Source organism: Poecilia latipinna, unplaced genomic scaffold, assembly GCF_001443285.1.
Source record: "Poecilia latipinna isolate Pla-1442-1.1 unplaced genomic scaffold, P_latipinna-1.0 Scaffold150, whole genome shotgun sequence".
NCBI lineage: Eukaryota > Metazoa > Chordata > Actinopteri > Cyprinodontiformes > Poeciliidae > Poecilia > Poecilia latipinna.
In genome coordinates, this window is record NW_015112766.1 from 301,323 (window position 1) to 321,352 (window position 20,030).

General features: G+C 41.6%; 1 protein-coding gene across 17 annotated transcripts in view; it reads left to right on the top strand.

Annotated features, from left to right (window-relative positions):
• The first annotated feature begins 158 nt into the window (after positions 1-158).
• The window catches only part of ppfia1 (PTPRF interacting protein alpha 1), a 45,173-nt gene continuing 25,301 nt past the window's right edge, over positions 159-20,030 (top strand). For 14 of the 17 annotated variants that reach the window (XM_015029339.1, XM_015029340.1, XM_015029338.1 and 11 more), the window contains exons 1-9: positions 159-1,372; positions 6,100-6,369; positions 14,097-14,198; positions 14,451-14,615; positions 14,698-14,772; positions 16,704-16,805; positions 17,920-18,147; positions 18,222-18,368; positions 18,739-18,873. In XM_015029339.1, the coding sequence (XP_014884825.1) occupies positions 6,100-6,369; positions 14,097-14,198; positions 14,451-14,615; positions 14,698-14,772; positions 16,704-16,805; positions 17,920-18,147; positions 18,222-18,368; positions 18,739-18,873 (1,224 nt within the window). In that variant the 5' untranslated portion in view covers positions 159-1,372. The remainder of the gene's footprint in view (positions 1,373-6,099; positions 6,370-14,096; positions 14,199-14,450; positions 14,616-14,697; positions 14,773-16,703; positions 16,806-17,919; positions 18,148-18,221; positions 18,369-18,738; positions 18,874-20,030) is intronic. The other 3 variants (XM_015029352.1, XM_015029351.1, XM_015029353.1) reach the window with 1 other exon arrangement.

Consider the following 20,030-nt stretch of genomic DNA (forward strand, 5'->3'; position numbering starts at 1 on the left):
TTTGTCCTAAATTTTTTTTTTTTTAAAAAAAAATTTTTTTCTTCTTTTTTTTTTTTTTTTTTTTGGTTTTTTTTTTTTTTTTTTTTTTTTTTTTTTTTTTTTTTACTTTCACTTGGGTAAAATATGTTGAAGTATTCTTACTTGAGTATATTTTTTGAGTTCCCACTTCTGCATCGCAGTTATTTTGAAAAACTGAAAAGGTAAATAACTTTTGGGTGATAAAATTCCTGAGAAGCACCAGCATATTAACACAATAAATAACATTTTCCAGGGAAAATCTCAGGTTGAATGTGTGTGGTCGTTACCTGAGCGCTCACAGGAACTGAAAGTGCTGCTGCTCTTCCTTTTCCTCCAGTTTCCAGGCAGCCCACCGCGGGGGAAGAAGCGCTCTCCTCCCGCAGACTGCCAGGCTCCTACTTCTCACGGACTGCCGAAGCTGCCAGGCAGTGGCGACGGCTAAAGCACAGGACCGGACCAACGGACCTTTTTTATTTCGGTCGGAAACACTAAGCGAAACCCCCGTGAAGGGAGTGGATTAAAGTTGGGTTTGTGGGAACGGAGAAAACCGTCGCTAACGGGCCGGTGTTGGCTGGAAGTTTCCGAGTGGAAGCGGAGCTGCGCCGTGATGTGGTGACGCCGCTCCGCAGCCGCATCGACGGGAAGCTAACGTTAGCCGAGGTGCTAACGCTGCTGGATACTTTCCTCATTTCGGCAGCTTTGGAGACCTGTTTCAGGATTTCATAATTTTAAACACTTTGAAATAGATTTTATAGTATATGTTTTACAATGTTACGTACTTTTATACGAAACCGAGTTTTACGTGTTTGTTCATAAATTAAAAGTAGTGAGCCTTAGCTACCTAGCAGGCTAGTAGCTGTCGATTTAAACTGACTCCAAGCCAAAGATTTCTGTTTCAAATTAGCTAGCCGCTCAGCAACAGTTTCCACGTCACCTGACTGGATCACGCTGTATCTGTCAGTTATGAAATGCTGTTTTCGATTAGAATAACTTTATATTTTAGGGTGCTTGTGTGTTTTTAATGTGCAAAGATCGACACTTTACTTCTAAATCCAGGAATGCAATCATCGAATCACCAGCTCACTCGGGAAGCTAGCGTGCTAACACGGAGTTAGCCGGCCAAAGTTGGAATACTGCCCCCCTCTCACTCTGTGTCGGTCTGAGGCCTTAAGGAAATTTAAACTTTTTTCCCCTTCTAAAGGACTCTTCCACAGCCTTAATCCCAACCCCTGGGCGGAATTAAGAATTCCCGAATAACTCTGGATATTGTTGAAGACTGTTCCATAGAGTTGGATTTAGTTTATCTCCAAAACGTGGATTACAAAGGAGTTTGGATTGACGTCAAACTGCAAAGGTGAGCTATGTGTAACTGGAGTTGGATGGTGCTGAACTGGGCTTTGGATGCTCCATTATCCCTTTTCTCCAAAGGTTTTAACAAAAACGTCCAGAGTTGATGATGCAGCTGTCACTTCATGTTTTACTTCCAAGGATGCAGATTTCAGCTTTAAGAAAAGATGAACAGAAGTAGAGACCAGTCAGTTCTTGTAGATTATCAGAATTGGCCGATTTTTCCTTGATTGGGTCTGATCAGTAATTTTCAGATTGAAAAAAATCAACATTTTCTTTCCTGTTTAATGGCTTTGTCAAAACTAACAACTACTTGGTGTTTTAAAAAACAATGGGCTTTTCATTACTTTTCTACTCTAGAGTAAAGAAGAATGAAAATTAAATGTGGAAAAGCACATACAGTCCTTATTTTATTAATGTTTTTTAGCCTGGGCCAGACTGATGGAGAGGACCCTCAACTAATAGTAAAAAAAATGATAGTGTCTCACAATAAACTAGGCTTAAACATGCTTTATTACTGGGCTTTCAATACAATTAATATGCAGATTCTTTATTTAAAACATATAAACAAAGTATTATTTTGAAGAAGTTACAGAACTTTTAGTGTAACAGATTTTTTCTCAGTGAATGTCTGCATTTTTGACTGCAATATTTAGTTTATGCCACATTTTATCAATTTGATACATGTTGGATTCATTTTAATGTGTATTTGAAGACATAACTTTGAATTAAATAAAGTCTAATAATGACTGATTTGGGGGTTACGACCTCCGATGAAATGGAGACTTATCTAAAATGCAGATAAAAGTCTGCATGTTAGAAATGATGCACTTAAATGTAGATTATCAAATCACATTTCGACCATTTGTCCAACATGTGAATTTTTAAGTTATTAAAGATTTTGTTTGTTTTTATTTTGGCCTCTAGATCTTTTTACTTTTGGGTTTCAAGCTGGACTCGAGGTTCTTGAAGCTTGTTTGGTTCAAAACCAAACATTTAAATTCCCTTTTCTTTTGGAAGTGGTAAACTCTGAACTCAAACATGTATTTATTCTAGGATAATCTGATCTAGATTACACACCGACTTTGTCCAGATGTTAAACAATGTCGGATAAAAGTAAAACTGTGAGGAAACCCCTTACATAAGCAAGATGGCAGCTCACTGCGGAGTTATTGTTGTTGTGTCAACTATAGTGCAGGAATCACTAAAGACAGGATTATTCTAGTCATAAAAACTCTTTGCCATTTATTGATTATAAACACCTATTTTGCAGTGTGAACCACGGTAATAAATACAGGCATCCATAAAGGAGCTGCTGAACCAGAGGACAGCTTCTGTTCTGTGTTGGTTATGTTTCGTAATACAGAGGAAACCCAATTATGTGAATGTTTGGGACTAAAATGTCAAGAATGTCATTAGAAAATCTGCAGCATTGAGCTGTAGTTGTTGGTAGAAGCAGTAAATGTGGTTTGATGAGTAAATGAGGATCATTTTATGATTCCTTCATGTTCAAAACGGTTATCTCTATCGATCAGAGGATTTTCAGCAAATTTAAGAAGAATTGTTAAAGAAAACACCATCCAGGAAAAAGCCTGAACGCTTACAAAAGGCAGAACGTCAACTCCACCTTTCTTATTTTACACTGAATCCTTTATACTCCGAGCCTTAAAACAATTCTCTATAAAGTTATTGGTTAAAAGTTTTATAAATGTTGGATCGTCTTTTATCCAAATCTTGATTTGTTACCTTTAGTTTTTGACGTACATCGTGTCTTTACATCTTTACAGAGTTGCTCACCATCTGTCGCTACCTCCCATTGATGCTTAGTGACCCTCCCCCCCCCGCTGCTGATCCTGAGTGGCTTGACCTCAATATGAAGCGTTGGTTCAGGGTTTTTGCTTCCAGTAAATTAGGTTAAGTTTGGCTCAGTCCACCACAAACAGGATTTATGATTGGAAGCATGCAATTCCTGATTTCAATTAATTAGTGCTGACACGGTCAGTTTTGTCTGGTTAATTAGTGTGTGTCAAAGACAAACACTTCCAGGAGGGAGTTTTTGGTTGACCGATCAGGGTTGTTTTAGATTCCCTCAGCCGACTGGGTTTGCTGCCGCTGCTCATGTAGGTATGTTAAATCCAGCTCACATGATTGTCCGGTTTGTGCCGGCTCGGTGTGTACAGGAGGTAAACCCGCTGGCAGCATCTTTTAAATGAACTCCAGGCTTCTTTAATTCGCTGATCTCAGTTCTTTGCTCAACGTTGGCGTTGAATGTCGGCTTGAATATTTTCTGCTTAGATAAAATATTTTGCTTTGGTACAGTTTATTTGAAGATCTATATGATCTGACTTTCTCTTTCTTCTTTTTAGTCGATGGGTTGTTGGAATGATGGATTGTGTCCGACCTCTAAACTTTGGTGATCAAATCATCTCTGCTGTGCTTTTGAACTTGGTCACTATCTTATCTCAAATCTGCAGAAACAGGACTTGAACTAGAACATAAACAAAGCTTCAAAACCAGGGTGAACTCAGCCTTCTTTACTCTTTGGTTATAAATAAGTAAATATTGCTGGTGGGGCTTAATTAAAATGTTTAATCGAGTTAATTGCAGGATCTGTAATTAATTAATCACAAAATATCAACAAAATAAGCAACATTTTCAATTCAAAAAATTTTTTTACTGCTGAATTATTGAATAAATTGGCGTATTAGCTCAACAAGAACAGATATTTATTGTTTTTAATCTGTTCTTCTGGTTATTGAACCGTCAGATAACCCTGAAGAACATTGTTTCATTTGTGGCACTTTAGTTTGATCTTTATGGTTAATCCTTTCTGTAATTATTTTAACCTCACTTCTTTTAGGAAAATATTAACTTTGATAATGTATTTAACTGTGTTGATGTTCAGGAAAATGTGCCTTTAGTCTCTAAACCCTCACCTTAAATTTGTTGATTCTGTATCAGGTGATTAAATCAATCAACATACCAATCAGACAAATTCTGTTTGTCTCAGAAGTCGTTTCTTGGATCTGAGAATGTAATCAGCAAACTGCATCTGACTGGGAGGTTGAGAAGACACAGCAGACACAAAATACAGAAGCAAGAAAAAGTAGTGAGTAAACTGGCAGCAGTGCATAGTTAATAATAGCAATAGATAGAATCCCTGCAGAAAAATACCAACGCTAAACTGAAACTTGTTGCCAAATAAAAACTCATACAAGGTGAAAAAACTGAGAGAAACCAGAAAGTAAATGGTGGCAAACACAGCAGGTAATGGAAAGAAGCAGCATGAGGAGAAACGGTCAGTTTGTAGCTACAGAGATAGCTCAGCATAATCTAAGCCTATCAGCTTCATCAACGAGGAAACTTTTAATTCTGGTCTACAAAGTAGACTGGCTAAACTGGGAGCTGGATCCAGTAAACTGGGAGCTGGATCCAGTAAACTGGGAGCTGGATCCAGTAAACTGGGAGCTGGATCCAGTAAACTGGGAGCTGGATCCAGTAAACTGGGAGCTGGATCCACAGGAGAACAAGGAGCCCTGAGCGTTTTACAGCTCAGGGCTTTATGCACATTTTTCTGGACTTTCTGATGGTAAAGAACACGGATAGTCCTGCCTTAAAGTGACAGATGTGTGAACTAGTTTTTCTGCCTCACTAGAATAGGAAAGTTTTACTTTTGGCAGTGTGGCGGATGTGAGAGGAGAAAGTCCTAGTAACCTGTTAGTTTTTAGATGACTGCATTATTACTGAAGGCCCAGCTAAAGGCATCCAGAGACGAAGCAGTTTGGCAGGAAATCTTTTCAGTTTGCTGAATGTTGGTGGTAAATATGAAAAGCCGTTCCCTGATTCTGATGTTTGAGGCGATGATGCAGCGTAATCCTCTGAATGTCTTTGTGTCAGAGTTGATTTAAGCTGCTCGTCTGAGTTCTCCTGTCAAGAAGCCTTTCGTATGATTTCGGATCAGAGGATCCCACTCAGTCTGCCACGGTCCGAGTCAACACAGGAAGATGTTAATCAGTTGACGGCTCAGTCTGTTACTTAATAGGGAAGCAACAAAACAAACCACTGCAGCTTTGTCTGCTGCTGCTGATCACTAAAGAAAATGTGATCCAGAATGACGGAAGCTGTTCAGGACTACTGCTGAATACTTTGGCAAAGCCCAGATCCTCGTTTAGACTTTAAAAAATAGGTTTTCAATGCATCAGATCCAAGTCTTAAAACAATTTGTTTTTGTGTAGAATGATCCTTTGTCCCTTAGAAGGAATTTTTATTTGTGTCAAAAAGAAATTGACAGATAAATGGAGCAAACGGTAAAGAAAAGGAGTTAATAGGCTAAAATTATTACACAACTGACTCTAAGTTGTGCAGTTATTCCACAACTTTGAGGGCAATAATTATACTTAAAGTACTTTGAGTATTGCACTCAATACTCAAAATAATATCCTTTGTGCAAAAAGGATATCAGAATTCAGGTGTTCAAGCAGGAAGTTAAAGGTTTGAAGCTCAAAGATTAAAGCTTGAGACTGTACAGAAAGGCCCATATTTAGAACATAATAAGATGTGAAAGCCGGGTTTTCTATAACAATCGGAAAAAAGGCTGGTTCTTTATGTTTCAAAGAGTATGAATGTATGTTCTCACTACTGAAAAACTAAAACGGTTTATTTAAATATGAGAAAGCTGTTCATTTTATTGATGTCTGCTGCTCCCCACCTCATTCTTTCCCTGCTGCTGTGCAGATGATGTGTGAGGTGATGCCCACCATCAGCGAGACCGAAGGGCCGGGCGGCGGGAACGGCGGCGGCCGCAGAGGCTCCGGGTCGCCGCTGCAGTCCGACTCCGAGGGTCACTTTGAGTCGTTGATGGTGTCCATGCTGGAGGAGCGGGACCGGCTCCTGGACACGCTGAGAGAGACTCAGGAGAATCTGGGCCTGACTCAGAGCAAGCTCCATGAAGTCAGCCATGAACGGGACTCCCTGCAGAGACAGCTCAACACCGCTTTACCACAGGTGGGTGGAGACGTTACAGCAGCATAAATGTTGATCCGACATTAATATCTGGACACCACGGCGGGGCGTTTGATCCTGACAGATTGATGTTTATAATGTCTCCAGCTGCGTTTCCATTGACCATATACTTGGGCATTTTAACATTTTGAAAGTAAATTTGCTTGATGGAAACAGCAATTTTGAAAAAACGTATTTTTCTGATTGTGGTTGCCGCTAGGATGAGGTGTTTTCTTATTTTAAATTGGTTTAACGAATCAGTCACTTCAGGCGATAAACGGATGCTGCCACTGGCAGAAACCATGAAGAAGATGACAACAGGAAGTAGTAGCAGGATGATGGTGCAGCGTGTTTTGTAATGACTTATTGCATGAATAAACATATTCTAGTGTGATTTTAATTACATTTTTATTTAAGGGAAACACCAGAGTTGTGAAAGTGATTTTTTGACATTGAGGGAATATTTCTGTACTAGAAACCCACAAATATAAAGGTTTCCTTTGGACCTTTATATGTAAAAAGAAAATATAATTAATTAATCAGACTTAATGCGTTAAAGTCCCAGAACTGCACTGGATGCATTTCTAGCATAGGCAGTCTGGATTCCTTGTGAAATTATTAATGAATACATGAATCCTCCAATGATAACTTTGGGATTTATCATGCAACCCAGCACTGGACTTAATTTAAACCAAAAAAATCATCAGGAAGTCAAAGTGGATGAAAAGTTTGTGACTGACGCCTCGTGGAGAAGATCGACTGAATTAAACTCAAATCTGGTCCTAAAATGTAAAAATTAATAAAGGTTCAGTCAAAGGAAACTGTTGAACATGGTGCTTTTTTTTAGCACCATTTTGCATGAAATGAAAGTTAATTGAAATTAATGACCCTCTTGTTATAAATTAGTGATGGCGTTGCTTCTGTTTCATCTGTTTGCATAAAGTGTTGCAGAACTTGTGACCCGGCCTTCGTCCGTCTGTTCTGTGGTCTTTGTTAGATGAATTACTCATGTTTTTCTCATGCAGGGTTTTATATTCATAATGAAGGGTTCAGGTTTCCTCCTTTAAATTATGCAGAGGAGAACACAACAGAAAGTCTGTTCATCCGTTACTGTTGCACTTCTGGCTGAGCGTTTCTCCATTAGAGCAGAGTTACCATCCAGGTGAGGCTTTTCTTGGTTCATGTTTGACTAAACAAGACATGGAAGTGACAGACCGGTAGCTGTCCCAACTGTGAATAGAAAGTATTCCTCTGCAGACAGGAGGGACCTCTGTGGATCTGTAGGAAAGGATGGAAAATTAAGGCTGCAGTCCCACCATCCCTGTTTAGTCCACCTTAATCCAGCTCCAATCCGTTTGTCTTGAAAGACCCGGTCCGTTTGGGGAGGTGTGAAAGCTAATTGAACTCTGGGTTCAGTTGAAGTGAACTCTGGTTCAATTTGAATGCATATGTGAACACCAAGCAGACAGGAGATTAGCCAAGAGAAGGAAGTGGATTGCAGCGCAAAGCATTCTGGGTAAATACAACCAAAGCTAACGCGCTAGCCTAGAGAAATGGGCCAAAGACTAAAGAGAAATCCTCCAAACACTAAAATCTGATGCCTCCATTTTAGTTTCCATTTGGTGAAGAAGGAACTGTGTCGGTGTCTTCTGAAGTTTTCTTGTTTCCTTCAGTGGTTCTTGCTGCAGCGCCCCCGCAGGCCAGGAGGGGAACAAATTGCTGAAAGGGTTTGGTTAGTTTGACTCAGAGCAGAGAGAAAGAAAACCACAGCAGCTGGAGATGGAGCAGATGATGCAGCTAGAGCCGAGTCCACTGGACTGTCAGGAGGGAAAACATCCTAAAGCCTAATGGAGATGAATGGGTCAACAAGCTGTCATGAACTGGGTGGAAACAGAAATACATTTTAAATCTGCTGAACTGTGGACAGATTTTTCCAACCATTGATGATGAATTAGCAATTTATTTAGAGTGAAAAGCTGAATAAAGTTATTGGAGACACTTTGATTTGCATGTTAAGGTTTTATTGAGCTGCTTCTATAGATCGAGTTCAAGTCTGCTTTAATGTGGCAGGTGGGATGAGAATACTCAAACTATTACCCTTATCAAAACAATAGTAATAACAGTATAGTTCATTTATGCTACTACAATTCAGTTTTTATTGGACTTTGATGTCTTATAAAACTTTATTAAAACAGTTTTTCCTCTGTTTTTCTCAGCTTGCAGAGCTTTCTTTGTCTTTCATGTTAAATCTGAAACTCTGATGTTATTGGAGAGAAACTAATAAAACTTGACAGAAAACAGAGTCTTTATATCTGCTTTACAGGCCAAGTTCAGGTTCCTTAATCTCCTCCTCATGTTACCACGCCTCAGAACATTCACATGCTTCAAATAGCACAACAAACACTTGGTTTAAAACAAATTGGAGCTGTGTTCAACATATCTGATGAAACGTTGATTTCTTCCTACTTTTCAAATGTTCGTCCTGATAATCTCCCTGTGGGTTTCTGATAATCCAGTAGCTTTTCTCTTTCGATTCAGTTCATCCAAAATAGACTTTATGGCATCCAGACTTTTAACTCATAAGAGCACTTAAATAATACATGTTGGATGTAAAGTTTAAGGGTTTGTTGTGGAGGAGGGACAGGTTGGAGCTGATGTAGAGACTCTGACATGTTGATGCATTCGGTGCCATGCAGGGCTGTAGGTGGAGGGAGGTCCAGGTTTCTCTCCGGTTCCCTCCCTCTTGGTGCGGACCCTGTGACTGGAATGCAGAGACATTCCAGCCTGACTCGCTCACACGTCAGCAGCTCCTGCAGGGTCTCAGAAACAGATGATTTCTAGTGTTTGTTTATTGCAGGTTGTTACGTTTTTACATGTATTTACACTAATGCCACACTGCTGGTTCCAGCTTCTATTGTCTTCAATCAACCAGTCGTTATAAAGCACTTCTCATGCAGTCAAGTGGAGCGGAAAGAGCTTTAAAGAGGCGACAGACACCAGAGATTCAGTAACCGTTTTTCCATTAATGTTTTTTTATGCACGTTTTGATGTGTTTAATCAGAAAAAGTAGAAAATGTCCTCAATTTGCACTTAAGTGGTTTCTGGCTTTTCTTAAAAAGATTTAATGCGTTAAAGAGGAGATGGAGACACATCTGTGCCTTACCAGAGGCATGAAACTCTGGAAAGTTTCCCTCAATCTTTCTGAGATTTGTGATTTTTACTAGTTTGCAACCTCTCCTTCTTGTTTATTACAGCCACATGACGATATGTGACGAAATTACACTTTGGTTGATTCACTCCAAACCAGTCAATGGATTCATGCCTGATTCGCATTTTCTTGGCTAAGAACCACAGGAGTTTAAAAAAATCTGTTTCAGCCCCTAGAAATACAACCAGAACCACCAGATTCAGAATCTGCAGGTTGGACCTCGAAGGAAATCTGAAATCAGAAAAGCCTGATTAGTTTCTGTTTTCCGCACATTTAAAACTTGTTTTCCAGGGTGAGAAGCTTTTACTCCCAGTCAGAACAGGAAGTGAAAGAGACTTCTTGTAACTGGTGAAAAGTCATTGGAGTCGTTGCATAATTTTAATAAAACCGATGCTTGGCTGTTTGTTTTTTGGTATTTTCTCCCCTCTCTGACTTGAGATGTCTGCTGTGACACAAAGGCATGAATGGAGAGTGGCCCAGTGGTGATATGGAGACAAAGGCCGGCTTGTTCCACTGGAACATGAAAGTCACAGTGTGTTGTCCTTTAACCAAATGTTAGAAACTTCAAAAGAAGCTCAATCCGAACACCTGAGAGAAAAACGCTGATCTCTGCTGGATCAGAAAAGCCAAATTATTGTTTCCTGTCAGATTTGAACCAAACTCTTTTGACCCGTTCTTCTTTTTCAGATACATGAGAGCCTCTAAACGGTTGAGTGAAAGTCGAACCCTCTGGTTTTTGTTGTTTGAGCAGCCATCTTGCTATTTATCAGGACAAGCACTGATCTCTGAACCGTCTCTGTTTGGGACCAGTTGCAGCTTCACAAAGGCCTTTTTTTCTGCTTGTGTGACTCAGCTGCTGTGTAAACAAAGACAGACGCACAGTGATGTAATGACACGTACTACAGAGCGTATAACCTTTGTGCACCACAGCCTTTTTTCTGCCAATAATGTTGGTTAAAAATAGAGTTAAACTATACCAAACAGTAACTTTAATTATTCTAGTTGTGCTTTTATTTCTGCTCCAGCCACATGCGTTTTGGTTGGTGACCTTTTCAGAGCCTCTTCAGTTTATGCAAATCTGATAATCCAGAATAGGATGTGAGAAACTAAATCTGTCGGTTTCTATTTAAGCTAAATCAGCTGCAGGGAACTGAAGGCTTGGAGCTAAAATTCCACTTGAACTGAAACAAACATTCATTTGAGGTCAAAGTTAGTTTCTACTCATTGCAGTTTTTTCCCAGCATGTCTCTAAGTTTTGGTCATTTTGTTCTGATCAGGGTTTATAATCGGTCATATTTCAGAGGAATCAGCTGACCCAATATGAACTAAAATGAATGAAAACGTGGTGAAAGTCTTCAGAAATAACAAACTCGTATCTGCAAGTTTCAACTAATGGCTCCCTAAAACTTCCATTCTTCCTCTTTTGTGCATAAATGTTGGTCCAGAAATGGTCAGATGTGATTCTGTGGTTTGCTCAAGGTTCTGGATTACAGCTGAATATTACAAAGAGAGATTCACGTCACAGACGGGCTGAAATGATTATTAAAAACAATTTGAACACTTTTTGCCATCTTAATTTACTGTCACTTGGAAACATGATTGATGATTTTTAGACCTCTGGAATCTTACCTTTATTTTCATACCAGAACTATCCAACAAACCTTGTTGTTTCTTAGATCTATTAAATTAATTTGGGCATTTTTTAGCATATCTTCAAACAGAGACCCAGGATTTAAGGAATAATAACTTCATCTATCTTTTAGAGACAAAAAGGTGCTTCACAATAAACTAATACACCATCCAAAGAACTATCAAAAGGATTTTTTTAAATTCACTTCTAATTTATTGATTTTACCTCATAAAAAGAGCTCATTAAGTGTTGGATTTTACTGAGCATCAACCCAGAGGACTGTAGTTTTAATTGTTCGGATGGTTGGTTAACCAGTTTTTTGTCGCTGACCCGTTTCTGGAGGTGAGTCTTCGCCCTGACAGGGGAACAGATGCTGTCTGCACCGTGTCACGTTTCAGCGCACGCTTTAAGCTTTTAAGAACGGCTAAAGTCACGATGCAGGAGGCAGGAAGCCTGTTGCTTCTGAACTCGCCTCTGAACAGTCAGCTGACGGCTCCTCTAGTTCTCCACAGACCCAACGCTCAGACGGACGAATGCTTGCAGATCAGCTGGTGTCTGTAGACGTTGGACCGATGGCAGATATCACTCGTCATTAATGATTGATGCCAGAAGGCCTTTGTTTCATCATGCATGCAGTCATTTGCATTATGCATCATGCTCAGCTTGTTTAGACCCCCGCCTCTGCAGGAATCGTGTTGGGTGAAGTCTGAAAGTGTGGTGCTGCAGGTCAGAGTTGGGTTTTCCCTGGAAAGGATTGTTCCTCTGCCGTGTTGTACTGTTCCTTTAACAGGTTGGCACACATATCCCTGTAGCTCCCCTCCCTTTAATCCATTCCTCGGTCTTGCAGCTTATAGAGCAGCTCGCTCCTTCTAACCAGACTGTTACTGATCTACAGTCACTGCTGCTGTTATCAGGCTGAGACAAGGTTCTGGTTCTGGAGGTTCCCCTGAAACCTGCCCAGAATGTACCGAGTCGCCGTCACTCAGTCACCAGTAGGACTTACGGTTAAAGTAAAATTTGCCTGATATAATAAGGCTACATGTCTGCAAAATACAACAGGATTAAAGGATTATTTTAGTGTATTTTCATTTTGTGTTGACTCGCCTGGTTGATAATTTCACTTATAACTTGTTTTCTCTGCTGTTCTGATTTTTCATGTTCAGACAAAACTTATGAAGGAGAAACTAAATAAATTTCTTGGAATGTTGTAATCATGACGACTGCTATGAACAGAAATGAAAACAGAAATAACCTTTATTGCTCCATAGTGGCGAAATTCAACTTCACTCACACCAGCGATGTTTAGTCGCTTTAATCCAACTCCAGTCGGTTTGTTCTTGGCTCTGGTTCGTTTGGGGAGGTGTGAACACGTGATCAAACTGATGTGAGCAAAACGGCAAAGTCTGGTCCTCCAAACCTCAGTCTGGGTTCGGTTGAAGTGAACTCTGGTTCGATTTGAATGCATATGTGAACGCCAAGTGGACTGGAAACAGGAAAAGCAGGAGGTGGACGCACGGCATTCTGGGTAAACGCAACCAAAACAAACATGCTAGGCTAGCGCCAGCTACAGAAATGGCTCACAGTGTTTATCCTCCAACCGGATCAGATTCTGGACTCAGATAAAGTCTTAAGTAGAGGAAATATGGGATTCAGTTTTGTTTCTCTTTAATGTGTGAACAGAACAATCATTAATTCCAACATTAGAGACCCAAAGAAAGCTTGTGTTGACGATGGTGAGAACAAGGCGGCTGATCCATTTCACAGGATGAGAAAATATTCGTTTGGACCCAAAACGTGAGCCTCTGCCAAGCAGCCGCAGAATAAGAAGCACCGGCTTGAGCGGCGATCTAGTCCCAGCTGTTTAAATCTACAGCTTCGATGGTCATTAAATAAACTGTTAAATATTCTGGAATGACCAACAACCAGCTTGTTTCTGAATCTGTTCGTGTGGATCCCACTCTTTGTGTCTGGGCTGAGTTTTCTGTTCTCGACTGAAATTTGAGCTGTTTTTGTTCCTGAAATCACTGCGAGTCACTTCAGTTGTTCTCAGATGTTTCAGCCCCACTTTGTGACTTTATCCTAAGAACAGATACTCTTCTACCGAACTTCACTTCCACTCTGCAGGAATGTAGGAAGTGAGCAGCTCTGTAATTACCCCTGGGCCTTCAACTCACAGCCTCCCACTGGCCAGCAGAGAGACCATGTCTCTCCTTCTGACCAATAGCATCGCTCCTCTCAGTCCTTCAGTGCTGCAGACACTTTGCTGGAAGAGCTCAGAGGCTGGACAGGAGGAGAGGGAGAATCTCTGTAGCAGTGAAAGAAAAGATCAGCCCCCCTCCTGCTACTGTCAGTATCAGAACAAGAAGGCCTCGCCACTCACCGTTCCTTCGCCGCAGGGCAAAGAAAATCAGCACGGCTCATCCTTTAGTCGCCCAGCCATGCACGTAATCTCTAAAAGCACCACCACCAAGATCACTGCATGTGTGTCCAGATGCGTTTATGTTGAGAAATATGTGAGTAATGTAAACTTGAGAGCTGCAGAATTGGACGTAGAGAATCAGGCCTCTGAAAGTCCATCAGATAACTTCTGGTTTTTACTCAGATTGTTGTGTGAAGCTTCTTTGCTCATCATGTAAGCATGACTGTCAGTCACTTTATGAAGACACAGGAATGTGCAATTATCTTCTGTGGCTTACTGTGGGATGTCTGGAGCTGGAAAAAACACACTAATTAGGAACTAATAAGTTGATGAGAGGAGAGCATCTGAATAGAAACTGGTTGTGTGTAAACATCTGCATGCAGGCCAGAACACATCTGATTTAGACTTTAGGTTTTTAAAGTGAATAATTGTGTTTCTTGTCATGCATTCAGCAGACTGTGTTCACGTTGCAGGAGTTTGCTGCTCTGACGAAGGAGGTGAACATCTACCGGGAGCAGCTCCTGGAGAAGGAGGAGGAGATCGCAGAGCTGAAGGCAGAGAGAAACAACACCCGGGTGAGTGAACATACCTGGCAAATTCCTGTCTGTTTCTGTTTGGACTGGAGATGGTTGTCATAACAGCGCTCCACCAATCAGCTTCTGTCTTATAATCCAAAGCATTGTCCAAACCCACCCATGTGGAAACCTGCTTAATCATCACAAATTTCCCACTACAGACAACAAATCTCACAACATGCAGCAGTTCTGCTGATGCACACGTGGTTCCTGCATAGCGGATGCTAACGCTAGCGTGTTCTCTCTCTGCAGCTGCTGCTGGAGCACCTGGAGTGCCTGGTGTCGCGTCATGAGCGCAGTCTGAGGATGACTGTGGTGAAGAGGCAGGCTCAGTCTCCTGCTGGCGTCTCCAGCGAGGTGGAGGTCCTCAAAGCTCTAAAGTCACTTTTTGAACACCACAAAGCCCTTGATGAGAAGGTACAACGAACGTCCTGCAGAGTGAAACTTCAGCAGGAGTTCCTGCTGACTAGTTAGACATGAACTGTTGTTGTGTTTTAAGGTGAGAGAGAGACTTCGTGTTGCTTTAGAGCGATGCAGTGCATTGGAGGAGCAACTCGCCATCTCACACAAAGAAGTAAGCAAACATGAAAACCTTCTGAAAATCTTTAACAAGTTTGGAGACGTGTCCTTCGTTTATGAGGGCCAAACATGATTGTGTTCAGGTATAAAATGTTATTGTGACTTTGAGGAAAAATAAAATGTAAAATGCTTCTGGAGAGATTAAAGGAGAACTGAAAAGTAACTTTAAGCCAACTTCAGGGGAAAGACGGACGCCAGAGAGGAGAAAATGAAACGGTGAGGAGCTTCTCTGAAGTGAGCACAGACTCGGATACATGCTGCACATAATTATCAGAATAGAAATCATATTAATGCACTAGATACTCAATTTGTTTATTACAAATGAATACTGCTTCTCAGTATTCCTAACTCTGCTGTAAACTCGTCTTTTTGTTGGCCATGACGGTCCTGACCATCAGAATCCAAATCTGAAGAGTTTTCACTCGATTCTGAGGATCCAGCCGTCGGTTCAGGTTCACACTGGCTGGATATCAGTTACTAACATAAAGTCTTTTGGTGTTTCTTCCATTTCCACATATAAACAACCAAACAGCAGCATCGTTTTATCAGCTGACGGAGGCACAGTGCAGGGCATAAACCCAGGATGGCAGCGGACATCCCGCTTTGGCATTTATAGACAAAAATGCTAGAAACAAGCTTTTTTGTTTTTAGATTAGAGAAATGCATCCATGTAATGTTTTGTGGAAATGTTTCACTAAATGATATAAATGCTAAACTATTATTTAGTTCTCCTTTGAGCTTTGATCGTCTCAGAGTTGAGTTTCAGTGTTGGCCGAAGCAGAGCAGTTTGGAAGAGCAGGAAGGTTCAGCTGGATGATGTTGACCAAACGCCCAGAGGATGTCAGACATTTGTCCTAGATTTCCTGTGTGCACTTCAAGCTGGAGTCATCTTTTGTTCATTCGATTCAACGCATGCACACACACACACACACACACACACACACACACACACACACACACACTCTTTCTAGATATTCATTCCAGTGAACCAGAATTGCTTTCATTAGGTTTATAATGGTTTGGGTTTACTTTGGTTTGGGTTGTCAGTATAACGGTGAGTCCATTTGGATTTTAAATCCCCAACATTCAGCAACATTTGAAAATGTTGCTGAATTTGTCAACATGTAGTTTTGATTGTTTAGCATCTTTGTCAGCTTGATGGTGACATGGTGTCAAAACAGACCCAGTTAGGCTGCGTTTGTTTTTCTACTAATGAAATGCAGCCACAATCAGACATCTGTGTGAATGGTTTCCAACTCCAAAGCGACCTGCATGCTCAGAAAAAGAACACAGCCGTCCCCCAGTAACGCTCTGTTTACAGCAGCAAAGATGGCCGCCGCGATGCTTTGTTTATGTTTGAAAACTATCTGATACAATTCAGTTCCACATGGAAGTGGCTCAAATCATGTTTTGTGGATGAAAATACTGCAATTGTTGTGAAAAAGTCAGATATGGGTTTCAGAAAAGTGGCTTTGGGTCACATCTGCCTGCCTGCTGTGAGTTTAGCCATAGAAAAGTGTGCAGTGAAGTTCTGTTCAGATCTGGGATATAACCTGAAGTTTGGCTCTTTTTGAATTTGGGCTGTTAAGCAGGAAGCAGACATGGATCTGATCTTTCAGTAAAGCTGCTAATGAAATCACTTCTTTAAGTCGTCAAAAAGAGCTTTGGAAAGTCTTTCAGGAAACCTGGACAACCATTCCTGACTATTCAAAGTAGTAACATCACAGTTTATTTAAACATATAACCCTGTTTTAACCTGCTATGCTGTCCTTTCATTTATCTGTTCACATGTTTAGCACATTTCTGCTTTGTTTTCCTCATAATTTGAAAAATTAAGGGTTGCCTAATCCTTAAATAAATAAATCAGAATTGTTAAATGCAAATCTGCCTGTGTTGATCACCTGACTGCATGTTGTGGTTGTGCAGCTTGCTTACCTCAGGGAACAGAGCGGCCAGAAACGAGGCCTGGCAGACGGAACCAGCGAAGTCAACCACACGTCTGAAAACACACCCAGCACCAACGGCAAGGTGAGGAAACCCACCGTGGCTTTGTTTGCTTCACACAATCAGTGCTCCGCTTCTTCAGATGCTGTTACTGACTGAAGGCTGAAGAACACATTAAAACTATAAACATCTTTGTTGTTGAGCTCATATGTCTATTAATTCAATCATTCAGCTGCATTTCCAAATCTTTGATGTGGCAATGCTGCTGAATTTGTCAACATGTAGTTTTCGATTGTGATTAAATCCAGACCCTGCAATTAACTTGGTTAAAAGTTTTTACCAAGTTCCACCACTAGTTTAAAGCACTTAAACATTAAAGTATCCAGACTTCAGTGTGGCTGGGATTCATCAGAGACACATGGGGTCGACTTGGTTACTCAACTAAATGCTCAACCAACTCTACAAGTTTAACTGTGCAGTTTAACAGAAGCGACCAGGAAGAGGAAGAATAAATCATGAGGGAGTTTAAAGCCGTCTGCCAGCGAACAATGATCTGAACACATCAAACAGAAACACAGTAAATCATGCTGAACAAATCAGGTTGTGCTGCTTGAATGTGGCTGGACATCCCACACTTAGAGACTTTGTGCTTCTCATTATAACATAGTGACTGTAGAGGGTTTGGTCAACCTCAAAAATGATTAAAATTAGCACATGAGGGAAATTAACATTGGAGAGAATCGTTGAAATGGGTGGATCAGAAAGAGGTGGAGTAGATGGAGACGAGAAGATTTCCAAGATGGTAGCGAGAGCTTCTGTGATGGATGATTTAGATGTTTCCCCAGTTATAGTCCGATTAACTTGGTTTGATGGGGGACAAAAACTGCAGCCTTTGTTTCCAGCTGCTGTGGTTCTTTCTCTGCTCTGAGTCAAACCAACCTGTTCCCCTCCTGGCCTGTGGGGGCGCTGCACCAAGAACCACTGAAGGAAAAGACACAAAAACCTCTGAAGACACTGAGAGCAACTTCCTTCTTGAAAACTGGAGTTGGAGGATTTCTCTTTTGTCTTTAACTACAGACCATTTAGTCATTTCTCCTGCTAGCGCTTGGCTAGCATGTTTGTTTTGGTTGTATTAAGATTTATCATACTGCATGTTTGATAAATGTTTTTCCTGATTGTGTCACTGATGACCTCACAGCGGTCCTCGGACGGCTCGTTGAGTCAGGAAGAAGAGTCCGGGTTCGGGAAGGTCGGTGAGCTGCAGGAGGTGGTGGACCGTCAGACGGCTGATCTGGGCCAGATGAAGGAGCGCATGGTCGCCATGGCGTCGCGCATCAATGAGCTGGAGGAGGACCTGGACACAGCTAGGAAGGACGTCATAAAGTCTGAAGACATGAACACCAGGCTGCAGCGGGACCTCAGAGAGGTGAGCGGAGCCGCCAGACCCCAGCGGAACCGGCTGGTGGCGCTCAGAGCTCTGATCAGATGTCTGTCTGCTAGTCCATGGCTCAGAAGGAGGACATGGAGGAGAGGATCACCACCCTGGAGAAGCGCTACCTCGCCGCTCAGCGGGAGGCCACGTCCGTCCACGACCTGAACGACAAGCTGGAGAATGAAGTGGCCAACAAGGACTCCCTGTACAGACAGGTAGGGCCGGCGCTCAGCCTGCATGGCTGCACACAGCCGCTGCTACCAGTGAATCCTCGCTGTGTTCCTGCTGAATGGAAGACCCTGAAACACTGGGTGGTTTCTTTACATGCAGTCACTGGAGACAGAGACATCTTCCTCCTCTTTTCTTCTGCTTTTTGTCTGTTTTTGTGCCACTTTGAATGCTCTGTTCTTCCCTTCCTGCTCTCCCCTCCTTCACCCATCTCTTCATCCTGTCTCCCTTTGTCTCCTCATGCCAGTCACTCTTTCTCTTTTCATTCTTTTCACGTCTTGGAGCCGACCGCCGAGGCCGCAGCGTAACGCAGACGAGTCGCCATTATGTTTGCTAATGACTTCTTTCCTCTTTCAGTCCGAGGAAAGAAACCGTCAGCTGCAGGAGAAGCTGGAGCTGGCCGAGCAGAAGCTGCAGCAGACCATCCGCAAGGCGGAGACTCTGCCTGAGGTGGAGGCTGAGTTGGCCCAGAGGGTCGCTGCCCTCACCAAGGTACGAAAACCTGCCAGCGCCCCGGGCTTCGTGGTGTAGATCAGGGTGTCGGCACAGCCTTAAAAAGCCTTAAATCCATGTATCTGAAATTAAGGCCTTGAAATGACTGAAATTCATAAAACAAAACGCGAGTTGGCCTTAAATATGTTAATCACAAGTCTTAAATTTTGTCATGGCAGGCTTATTTGATATCGTTTATTCTATGTAGTTTATTTTTTTCTGTCAAAAGTTTGAGTCGCACAAAGACATTTTCATTGTGTTACTTGAGGTAGTTGAGGCTACCGCTAGCTAGCTGCTAATATACCTTTGCTGGCTAGCGTCTATCATTGGTAAATGTAATTTATCGTCCAGACATCTGGACTCGTCTTTGACTCACTTCTGTTGCCAGCCTGTATGGTGCCACCTGCAGTGCTCTTCTACTGGAGCTGTAGGAGACGTGGATCAGCTCAGGCTTCAGCCGGTGTGTGAGTTCATAATTCATAATCTGACCAGGATTATTATTGTTTCCCATCAGGATGACATCCATGGCCTCCGTGCTGAGGAAGCCTCCAAACATCCAGAGATCTATTTTTAGAAACCTGCTCCTGTTTTTATCCATTTATAGTTGGACTCTTTGTCTTGGAGAACCTCTGCTGCTCCTGGCCTGGAAACTCACAGGACAGGAATCTGTAACCTTTATCGAAGCAGAAAAGCAGAAAACAATATTCTGTTTATGTGACATGCTGGCCAACAGTGTTGAGCATGCTGTGTAATTATTCACATGGCATTAGAACCTGGTTTGAAACCGATTCAGCTTCTGTAAAACTGTTCAGATGAAGTTCGTGTTGGAAACTTTGCTGCTTAATGCAGAGTGAAAACTAACTGTTGCTGGTCAGTGTTCACAGCAGCAGTCCTTTCTTGCTCTGCTGCATTAAAACCAGCTGTGACCCATTCCAGATCAACACACGTTGGCTAATGCTCCAGCAGCGAAGCTGATTTTTCACTCATAATTTTGAAGGTTTTGCACATTTAGCTTCCACTAAATTCATTTTAGGGAAATAATTTCTAACTGATCAATTTCTAGGCTGTTTTGTAAACTTTTAGCTGAATAAAGTTTGACATCCATGTTGAAGTTTTGGTTTTCAACTGTTGAGGATTTTTTAAGTAATTCAATGTTC